We start from the raw sequence: 11,172 nt of genomic DNA on the forward strand, positions 1-11,172 counted from the left end.
CTTGATTTGCTGCTGGTGGGCATCGGATATTCTGGCTTGCGTTTGCCAACCCTGTCCTGCTGCCTGGGTCTGTCTGGGTCAGTGTTGTGTGCTGCTCTGCGTGCCCCCCCCCCCCCCCCCCCGCCCCGCCCCGCCCCGCCCGCCTCAACTGCACACTCCTCCTGTATGGGAGGTGGCTCTCTGCTGAGTTTGCACTCTCTCTGCACTGTGAAGGGTGCGCGACATCCAGTTTTTTTACAGCCTTCCGCGTGTGCTTGTCACCGGCTCCTATGCTTCCAGTTGAGAATAATAACTCCACGGCTGATCATGCGAATGGGCTCGGCTGTCGCAGCGGACATGGAGGAGCGGGGACCCGAAATCCTACACTTCCCACAATGCACTGGGCTCGCGTGGCCTTCGAGTCCACGCCCACCCTCAGGCATTTGGCTGATATCAAACTCCAGTAGGTGGCGGTAATGCACATATATGCTTGCCAACCGCCATAAAACTCAAAGAAGAAGAAGGCTTCGACATAAAAACATTAGTAGAACAAGAAAAAAAAAAAAAATTGCCTCCAAATTGCACCAAATTTAAACGGTAGTATATATGTCGGGAGATGTCTTCATAAAAAAAAATTCATGCATTTTAAGGCATTTTCCTAGGAGTTACGCGCATCTGATGTTGTAACTATTTAATGTAAAAATGTGTAAAAAAGGGTACATTGCTCAGCGTTGATTTCGTAACTTCAACGCACCTTCTACTAGATGTAAAATTTGACGAGCTTTCCAATGCTGCCAGTCCCGTGTCTGGAGGTGCTTCCCTTCCCGAGATATGGTTCTTTGCAAGGAGCTATGGGAAGCTAACATTACTTACTACCTAGGCTAGGCGGTGAAAAAAGATGGCTGCCTTTTCTTTTTCTTCAGGACCTCTGAAGGGGCGTGGAGGACCTCTAGAGGCGGGACCATGGCGGCACAGGGCCACAACACTTGTAGTTCATAGGTGCTCGACTTCCGCAAGGCGGACTTGGCCCATCTGACGTAAAACGCGTCGGCTGGGCCAAAAAATATGTGATAGATGGTTGATAGCTCTGGCTGTGAACAACCAATTTCAAAAATTTCAACGGATTCGAAAACCTTAGGGGCGTGAGATTTAATATATATTCATATTGCCCACGGGAAAGCCGTCCTTTAATGAAGCTTAAACCCAGGATTATTAACCCACATAGGCTACACTACAGCACAGGCACACTACAGTTGATGTGCACTAAAGTAGACTGAACACAAATGACTCAATACACCTTGGCAGAGTTCTGCACTTTACTGAGCACACCGGCCCTATGCCAGGTTTCGACCTGGCCTTGTTTAATCAGGGTATCCGCGGGGTCTTGAAAAGTATTAAAGTTGATAAATCAATCTAGTGGAAATGAAGGCCCTTAAAAGTCTTCATCACTATTTGATGAGGTATTAAATTTTGTATCTGATTGTGTTAAATGGGCATATATCTCATATCGATCGCAGACCCCTGAATTGAATCAAAATTGTACCATGGCAGACTTTGTGATATCAGCAAATATATGGTTGTCCAAAGAATCGATATGATATAATATGAATCATGATAAAAACCACTGAGATCAATAATCTGGAGAGAGTGACTCCACCTTCTCTCACTATTCGTTGTGATGCCAAAAACAGGCCAGAACTACTGTACTAGATTATGCGCAGTGTGAGGTCCCCGCCCCTCTGAACTTTTTGTTATGCAGCTGCTCCTGGTGCTTTGCAGACAGTGAGTAGTGTATTAATATACAGTCAATGCTTTCTAGCTATGTAAATAGCTAGAAAGTAGTAAATGCCTTACTCACACTGCCAAAACCAAGATCGACAGTATATGGTAAAGTCATGTGACCGATGACTCGTCTCTTCCTCAGGCCCAAGTCGGAGGACTCGGCTGACTCAGACAACAACAACTACACGGGCGAGGAGGGGGGCGATGAGGCAGACGAGGACGACGAGGAGTACGACGAGGAGTATGTCCCCGAGTGGCATGAGGACTACGATGAGGACGACATCGACGATGACGACTTCTTCTCCGACGACGATGAGTCCGAAAACCTGGAGCACGACTTCGGTCCCTTTGACTAAAACCACCCACAACCTGGATCACCACTTGGCTAACCTGATTCAAACCATCCTGGTCATGTGACCTCACTTCCTGTTTGGCTCTGATCACGTGACCTCGCATCCTGTTTCACTCTACGTATCAGCAGACCTTTAATATACATAGAGACACTCCACTCCAGGCTCTGCCAATAATAAGTAATGATACTCTTCCGGTCTCCTAAATGGGCATGGTCATCAGCTTGTGATTGGCTGTCTGTCAATGGTATGAAACTTCATTCGCTGACCAGTCTCCTAAGTGGGCGTGGCAGTGGCGAAACCTCCGTGGCACAGATACAGGAAGTGACTGGAAGTCGGGGTGTCTCTATATTAAAGGTCTCTGCCTGGTATCAGTCTGATAACGTGATCTCACATCCTGTTTGGCTCTTATCACGTGACCTCACATCCTGTTTGGCTCTGTGTCTCTGTCCCAGCTCGTCACTGCTGCTACCGCTGCTTTTGGATTTTTCCCGCCAACGAGTTAAAAAAAGGGGGAGGGGGGGTTGGGATTTGTAATCCGGCACCAGAAAGGCTGCTCGCCCCGAACCTCAGTTCCTGTTTTTGTATCTGTTGTACGAGTTGGCAGTTCAGAATATATTTCTTTCATCACAAGTTTTGCCTTGATTTATTTTTACTGTAGAGATTACCTTCATTTGAGAATATAGAACATGTTGAAGTAGAGAACAGAAATGAAACCTCCGCTGTAACTTTGGGCTCTGGTTTAGACTTACCTCGTTTTTACATGCTTCCTCGTTTTTACATGCTTACTGTTGAAAGAGTTGTTTGTTTCTATGATGCGCTATTGAATTAATAAATGAGAGAATGTGACGGTAAATCTGAGACCGGACGTCAGCCTCTGAGGTATCATTGCAATAACAGATTGAAAGTAATGGCTACATGTGCGTTTTCTTTCTTCAAACGGTTTTGGTTTGTTGCCGTTAGTCTGGTCAGGGTGGAGGGATATTCTTTTGCTGTAACCTGAGATATCCTATATTCATATTGTTCATGTTCTATCTTTGAGTTTATCCATTCATTTCTTCAACTAAATAAAAGCTTTTTCTGCTACTTTGCAGGCCCAGTGTGTTTGTTGCATGGATTTATTTCATGTTTCATTAGTGTTCTTCTTGCACCTGTGTTAAAAGGTGTGTGTGTGATGTCACTTTGGATAAAAGCGTCTTGGTGACAGTGCTGGCACACAGCCTTTGGAAGCCAGGGAAATAACATGCATTTTCACCTCAAACATAATGTAACATTAATTAGCTGAAAAATACAAAAAAACTACAATTTTGAGCACCTACTGTAAGTCCAGGATGAGTGCATACAATAATATGATTTTGTGCTGGGGTGGTATTGGAATAAAAAGTTTTTCAATGGGCCATTTTCCCCATAACGAGTGTGTATTTTGGCTACACGTACACACATTTCTCAATACACACATCACACTATGACATCCATATGAACACAACCACACCATTTTAGCTGAAAATATGTATTCCATTAGGCTGTAGTGGCCCATAATGCAGCAGAAGCAAATGCAAGCAAAATTGCCTACATCAGATGCATATGCCAAACGAGAAAATGTTGCAGTCTGCTGAAAAATACTAAAACAAAAATTTTGAAGGCCTATTTCCAAAATGTCTGGAGGAAGCCAATAAAAAGAAAAATATTAGAAAGTGGCTGGGGGCCCAAAAATAGCACCTTCCTGCAGTTTTTAATGGGAGATTTAATTAGCCATTTTTGGTCATAATCTTTTTATTGCAAACTTCAACAGTCCCCCCCCCCTCCCCCCACCATAGCATTTATTGCCGTTTATAACACATTTATAGCAATGCGAACAAACCAAATTAAACTTAGCCAAAAATGCCCTAATGATGTAATAAACAATAAAAAAAAATTAGCAGATTGGGTTGCCAGCCGGAATTTATTGCTAGTTTCGATTTTTACACTCTGCCATGAACCCACATGGCATACATCTGAACCACCAAGCAGAATGCAATAATGCAAACACAGCAGCGCCCGTGTCTCAGCCATGGTTGCGCAATTGGCCTATGATTTTATTTTTTCAATATTTTATTTTTAAATTTTCAGAAGAAAAGCAAAACAGACACACACATACCAACATTACATGGTTGCTACCAGCCGCATAAGGTGCTTGTAAGAAAATACTGTACATAATGTCAGGCCCGCTCCAACCCATTACGCAGAGTACGCAGACTGCGTAGGGCATCACGTGACTGAGGGCACCAAAAAAAAAAAAAATTTTTTTTTTTGGTGCCCTCAGTCAGGCCACTCACTGAACAGCAGGCGAGGCGCCGCCTACTGGTTTACTAGTGGTTTTATTACTTTATTCAGGGTGCATCTCATTGTAAAATTGGACTCGGCCCAAATTGGGCTTCAAACGGCCCAAATTGGGCTTCAAGCGGCCCAAATCTGGCTTCAACTGGCCCAAATCTGGCTTCAACTGGCCCAAATCGGGCTTCAGACGGTCCAAATCTGGCTTCAAACAGCCCAAATCTGGCTTCAAACGGCCCAAATTGGGCTTCAAACAGCCCAAATCTTTCGCCGCCGCCCTTCGGACGCCGGCACGCACGTCGGCCTGTATCGGCCTGGCCTGCTTGGTATCTAATGCCCGGCCTGAATTATGATCCCAGTCCGCCCTGCTTGCATGTACAGTTTAACAATCACTTGTTTGCTGACATGTACAGTAATTCTAACAATTGTTTGTTTCCCACATGTAATGAAATGTGAGATACACTAGTATCGTTCATAATTAATGATTTTGCAGTCTTTCGTTTGACAGTTATTGAAAGTTTTACGGGGGGGGGGGGGGCACCACCGAACAATTACGCTTAGGGCACCCAAATGGCCAGGATCGGCCCTGCATAATGTGATGTAAACAGACTTACTTCATCGCACCGGGTGCAGCTAATGGGACTGATGAGCGTCAGGTGTGACTGATTATCCCGCTGTGGGTCTCTGACAAAAGGAGAGAGCCAGGGAGTGTGACTTTGTTCTGGGGAGCGTGCAGCTACGTTCAGGCGGGTGGGGCATTCGCAGCTGATTAGGGCTGCCGGTGTGAAGACAGCATATGCAAGCGTGGGTTCAGAGTCCTGTCCATGTTAGGAGAGGGTTAGATATGGCTCTCTATAGGAACGTTAGCTTCACCGCCGCTCTCCAGCTATTGTCCGCCTTCGGCCTGCTGCCGCTGGCATTCTGCTACCTGTCAATCACAGACTTGGTTGCTGTACCGTCCAGCGAAGCTGTTTCCCCCGGGGAGTTGGACGGTGCCCAAGCCTTGACTCCGGGGGGGGGGGGGGGGGGGGGGGGGGTCTTGGTGACCACCAAGTTACGTAACTACGTTTTAACCTTTTGTAATTATAGTAGCCTATTGATTATTGTATTTATGTATTTTGTAGAGGGCACAGAGGGAACCTGAGTGGGGTTGAGGAGCTCGCGGGAAGGGGGGGCTATGTATTGTGCTCACTCTTATCTCCCTAACTTAGATGTGTCATGTGACCCTCTGTGTGCAGTGTGACGTGCTCTTATTTGCAGCGATGTGCTTTTATAAGCAGTGAAGTGCTCTTAGCATGATGTGGTTTGCATCCTTTGATGGTGGTGTGTACTGTATGTGACCAGTCTAAGTTCCCCCTGAAAGGCAGCAATTTCCTCATTTAGTAACCCCAAGCACCCTGATTTAAACTGTACTACTAGCCTTAATGAAATAAAGATTGTCCTTTTGTACTGTTACTACTGGTGATTGTGTGTTTGTTCTCCAGATTGACATTGTATCCCACATTCATTCTTGGTACAATTGGTAGCCTTGCTGGCTTACAACTAAACCAAACAATTACTACAATAATCACATGCAAGGAGTCCATTAGAGCAGAGGTTGAAAAATGTGTCTTAAGACACGTCTTAACACGTTCACTGCCGTGGACGAGTTAACTCGTCAAAAAAACAACAACGGTTGACTGCCGTGGACGAGTTAACTCGTCAAAAAAAAAAAAAATTGACGGTGGGACGTTGATCTAACCCTTTTACATCTCCTATAAAAATATGGGAGCCACCGAACGTGTACAACCCATTCCACCGACCCACTAAGTGGCGACAGTGCTCTCCAGACTATTGAAAGTCGAGCCAACACTGCAGGGAAAGGCGTGAGGAAGCCATTCTCATAATGTAGGCGAAAACGCTTTCGCGCTGGAGCACAACGGTGGCGCACAACGGTGGGGGGTTCCAAAAATAGACTGGGTGGAACACACTTTGAAACACGCAGCATAAAGCCCAGAATCGCAAAAGCTTCATCAAAGCTCTCAACCGAAACCCCAAGAAACGAGCGAGCCCATCCAGACTCGCCCGACGAGGGGCAGCCAGGCAGCACAGACAACAGAAACTCGCTTGTGACACGCCCGCTGCAGCCACGGAGGGAGGAGGAGAACACACACGGAGGGAGGAGTTTGAAGGAGAGGGGGGTTTCCTGCTGTTATGGAGGAAATTACTGTTCAAAACTATTGTTTAGATGTCTGACGTCTTACTGATGCCAAAAATAAATGGTTAAAGTGACTGTTCTATCGAATTTCACAAAAAGGCATTTTTCTCACCTTTCATTTTCAGACGCTGAAACCATGCTGTATTCAACTGCTAATGCCTACATAACTACTAACTCTACAAACTAACTCTTTTAGACAGAGAAAGCACACATTCTATTAGTTCTTTTGAGATATTTTGTGTTCACAAAATCCTCGGCTCTTGAAAGATGAGCCAGAATCCTCAAAAAAAAACTTGGCAGAAGCTACCTACAGTAAAAAAAAAACTGTTGGCAGTGAATGTGTTAAGACATCTCAAGACATGGTGATGACTGGGTATAAATGTTTTTCAGGCAAGGACCCCTTACAAGATAGAAAATATAGCGGGGACCCCCTCATTCTGATTTGTGATTTTGGGTTAAGCTTAATTGTTTCCACGGTAACGTGCTTCACTTTTAAATTGATAGGTTTGTCAGATTAGAATGTAATCCATGAACCATTTTAGATTTAAAGCATAACATATTTTCATTGAACTGAAGCTTTAAAATATATATATATAGGCTATATTTATATTTTCCTGAAAACTTTTTGCGGACCCCCTTGCAAAGTGCCACGGACCCCTGGGGGTCCCCAGACCACATTTGAGAACCACTGCATTAGAGATTAGCTGAGCGAGTTACTCGTCATTTCTAACCTCGTCAAAGTAGGCCAGGAACGGGTCCCAAATAGTTGAGAATTTCCCAATTGAGTTGGTCCTCAGGTACCTGAGTCTCTCCATGCAGGCATGCACACAACCGAAACCATGTCCGTCAGCCACAACTGAAAAGAAGGTGGAGAGTGGGACTTCCACTCCTTCAGAATGAGTCTGTTGGCGACAGTCGTGCCCTGCGTCAGAGACTGTTGCACAGCCGTAGGGAGGAGCAGAGAAGATTGCAAGTTCCGCCTCCGGCTGAAGGGTTATTTTATAGGCCTTAAAGAAGTGGCGCCGGAATGAGTTTGTAATTAGGGGGGCAAAAGCAGGAAGGGACTGTTGAAGTTTTTGGGACGTTTGGATGATTTTTAGCCATATTTAGAGGAATATCTTATTTTAAATTAACATAAGGATTATACTGTAGTGATGTCATTATTCATTATTTTCTCCTTTTCTCACTCACTTGGTGACCTGCTCTCCCTTTGTCGTTTTACAATTACATTACAACAGGCAGAAACACTGAACTTATCACTCTGAAACACAGTGCAAAATTTGTCATCTCAACACAAAAATCAAATCAAACTAAGCCTAGCCTATACTATACCATTATAGCAGCAGCCAATGACAACACATTCAAGCCATCCTAAAGTGCATTAGTGAGTGCAGTAAGGGTGTGGCATCGTAACAATGAAAAATAAATACAAATTTGAAGTAATGTGCATATCTGCACCCCTCAGGGGTTGTTGTGGAGGGTGTGGGTGGTGCTGGTGGTGCTGCTGCTTCTAACTTCCCACTTCACTATCACGCTATATTTGTGAGGGGTATTTATAGCCCCCATCGCTGTATGTGTTTCTCTTATGGTTTACATTTCATTTAATTTAATTTTGTCCAATATTCAAATATTCCAGAATTGCATGTTGTGTTAAAAAATAAATATTTCTATCCTAACACTTTAGCCTGATAATTTAATTGTAAAACAGTGTGTTAAAAGTTAGGCCCCTCAAAGCTTTCTGGGAAATTGAACCTGTGGAAGAGGAAAGTGGGCGGAGTTCCCAGCATGCCCTGCGGTAGTGTTTTGTTTGTAGATTTGTAGAAGTGTTTTGGAGGTTAAAATGACTTCTTGTTCTATATGCATGATGTTAGTTATCTGCAAAGTTATGTGTCGACTAATAGTGCTGCTCTGCATGCTAATACAAAGTTGAAATATTGGCACCATGGGTAAGTCTGGTGTGCAGTTAAGTGACCCTGTCTGAGATGCTGTCGTTGTGTTGAATGCAAATAAATGGCATTTCCTGTAGTAGCCGGTGGGGGCGTGTGATTTCTATTCGCACATAGGCTCCGCAATAACCACGCCCTGTGCCCGCCTACGCAGCAGTCAAGCACCGGGATTGGCCAGGAGCAAGTCTTTTGTGAAAAACTGTCAAACCAATTTTTGAGGGGTTAAACTACTTGGAGTCATTATAGATGGAGTCATTATAAATGATGACGTATGGGAAAGTAAATGTAATAGTTGTGTTGAAGGGGACTCTTGTTGTATTGTGTGGTTAATTGAAAACTAATTATGTTTGTCTCTGCATCCTTCAATGGGGGATTCATGTCCCTGCTTCTGACAGGGGAAGGCACGAGGACTGCTGCCTACATACTGTAACTGGACCCATTTGCAGGGGCTTAGCCTACTGCATGTGTTTGGTTTAGTTCAGTTTTGTCTTGTCAAGTTTTTAATAGTGATCTGTTTATTAAGGACAATAAAACCTTTTCGAGTCGTTTGTTGGGGAAAGCCATAACAAAACTGCCTAGAGATCCATTGTGGGGGGTGAGAGAGAGGACAAGGCAGGAGAGAGAGAGGACAGGGAGAGAGGACAAGGCAGGAGAGAGAGAGAGGACAGGGAGAGAGAGGCAGGAGAGAGGACTTCAAGGCAGGAGAGAGGACAAGGCAGGAGAGAGAGAGGCAGGAGAGAGGACTTCAAGGCAGGAGAGAGAGAGAGGACAGGGAGAGAGAGGACGAGGCAGGAGAGAGGACTTCAAGGCAGGAGAGAGGACCAGGCAGGAGAGAGAGGACAAGGCAGGAGAGAGAAGAGAGGACAAGGCAAGAGGACAACGCAGGAGAGAGGACAAGGCAGGAGAGAGAAGAGAGGACAAGGCAGGAGAGAGAAGAGAGAGGACAAGGCAAGAGAGAGGACAACGCAGGAGAGAGGACAAGGCAGGAGAGAGAAGAGAGGACAAGGCAAGAGAGAGAAGAGAGAGGACAAGGCAGGAGAGAGAGGACAGGGAGAGAGAGGACGAGGCAGGAGAGAGGACTTCAAGGCAGGAGAGAGGACCAGGCAGGAGAGAGAGGACAAGGCAAGAGAGAGGACAAGGCAAGAGAGAGAAGAGAGAGGACAAGGCAAGAGAGAGGACAACGCAGGAGAGAGGACAAGGCAGGAGAGAGAAGAGAGGACAAGGCAGGAGAGAGAAGAGAGAGGACAAGGCAGGAGAGAGAGGACAGGGAGAGAGAGGACTTCAAGGCAGGAGAGAGGACCAGGCAGGAGAGAGAGGACAAGGCAAGAGAGAGGACAAGGCAAGAGAGAGAAGAGAGAGGACAAGGCAAGAGAGAGGACAACGCAGGAGAGAGGACAAGGCAGGAGAGAGAAGAGAGGACAAGGCAGGAGAGAGAAGAGAGAGGACAAGGCAAGAGAGAGGACAAGGCAGGAGAGAGAAGAGAGAGGACAAGGCAGGAGAGAGAAGAGAGGACAAGGCAAGAGAGAGGACAACGCAGGAGAGAGGACAAGGCAAGAGAGAGAAGAGAGAGGACAAGGCAAGAGAGAGGACAAATCAGGAGAGAATACAAGGCAGGAGAGAGAAGAGAGAGGACAAGGCAAGAGAGAGGACAACGCAGGAGAGAAGACAAGGCAAGAGAGAGAAGAGAGAGGACAAGGCAAGAGAGAGGACAAGGCAAGAGAGAGAAGAGAGGACAAGGCAGGAGAGAGAAGAGAGAGGACAAGGCAGGAGAGAGAAGAGAGAGGACAAGGCAGGAGAGAGAAGAGAGAGGACAAGGCAAGAGAGAGAAGAGAGGACAAGGCAAGAGAGAGGACAACGCAGGAGCGAGAAGAGAGAGGACAAGGCAAGAGAGAGAAGAGAGAGGACAAGGCAAGAGAGAGGACAACGCAGGAGAGAAGACAAGGCAGGAGAGAGAAGAGAGAGGACAAGGCAAGAGAGAGAAGAGAGAGGATAAGGCAAGAGAGAGGACAAGGCAAGAGATAGGACAACGCAGGAGAGAGGACAAGGCAGGAGAGAGAAGAGAGGACAAGGCAAGAGGGAGGACAAGGCAGGAGAGAGAAGAGAGAGGACAAGGCAGGAGAGAGGACAACCAGTCCACCACCATCCCCCCCACCCAACTGTCCTCCCTTCAACAAAATTCCCCCCTCTGCCATCTACCTATGGCATCTCCCAGCCTCCTTCCTCTCACCCTGTTCGCACTCAACCACTCTACTACCATCTCTGCAGGGACTGACCCGCAGAGGAGAGCAGGCACAGTCCCTGCAGAGATGGTGAGAGTGGTTGAGTGAGAACACAGTGAAGGAAGGAGGCCAGGAGATGGCGGGGGGGGATGGGGAGCAGGGTGAAGGGATGAGGGAGGGAGGCCAGGAGATGGCAGAGGAAGAAAGGAGGGAAGGAGACGGCAGAGGATGAGGGGTGGGGAGACGACTTCAAATCCCCTGCAGGAATCGAACCTGCACTTCTCCCCATACAATGCGGTTGTTAAGATGACCGACTTTACCCCTAGACCATCAGCCTAGGTAACTTACAATGGATCTCTAGGCAGTTTTGTTATGGCTTTCCCAAT

At 46.3% G+C, this 11,172-nt stretch overlaps 1 protein-coding gene across 3 annotated transcripts in view; it reads left to right on the plus strand.

Annotated features, from left to right (window-relative positions):
- The window catches only part of cul9 (cullin 9), a 162,890-nt gene extending 159,689 nt beyond the window's left edge, over nucleotides 1-3,201 (plus strand). For 2 of the 3 annotated variants that reach the window (XM_083650545.1, XM_083650546.1), the window contains one exon: nucleotides 1,904-3,201. In XM_083650545.1, the coding sequence (XP_083506671.1) occupies nucleotides 1,904-2,117 (214 nt within the window). In that variant the 3' untranslated portion in view covers nucleotides 2,118-3,201. The remainder of the gene's footprint in view (nucleotides 1-1,903) is intronic. The other variant, XM_083650547.1, reaches the window with a different exon arrangement.
- Nucleotides 3,202-11,172: the final 7,971 nt, after the last annotated feature.

Source organism: Poromitra crassiceps, assembly GCF_964638095.1.
Source record: "Poromitra crassiceps genome assembly, chromosome: 14".
Classification (NCBI taxonomy): Eukaryota; Metazoa; Chordata; class Actinopteri; order Beryciformes; family Melamphaidae; genus Poromitra; species Poromitra crassiceps.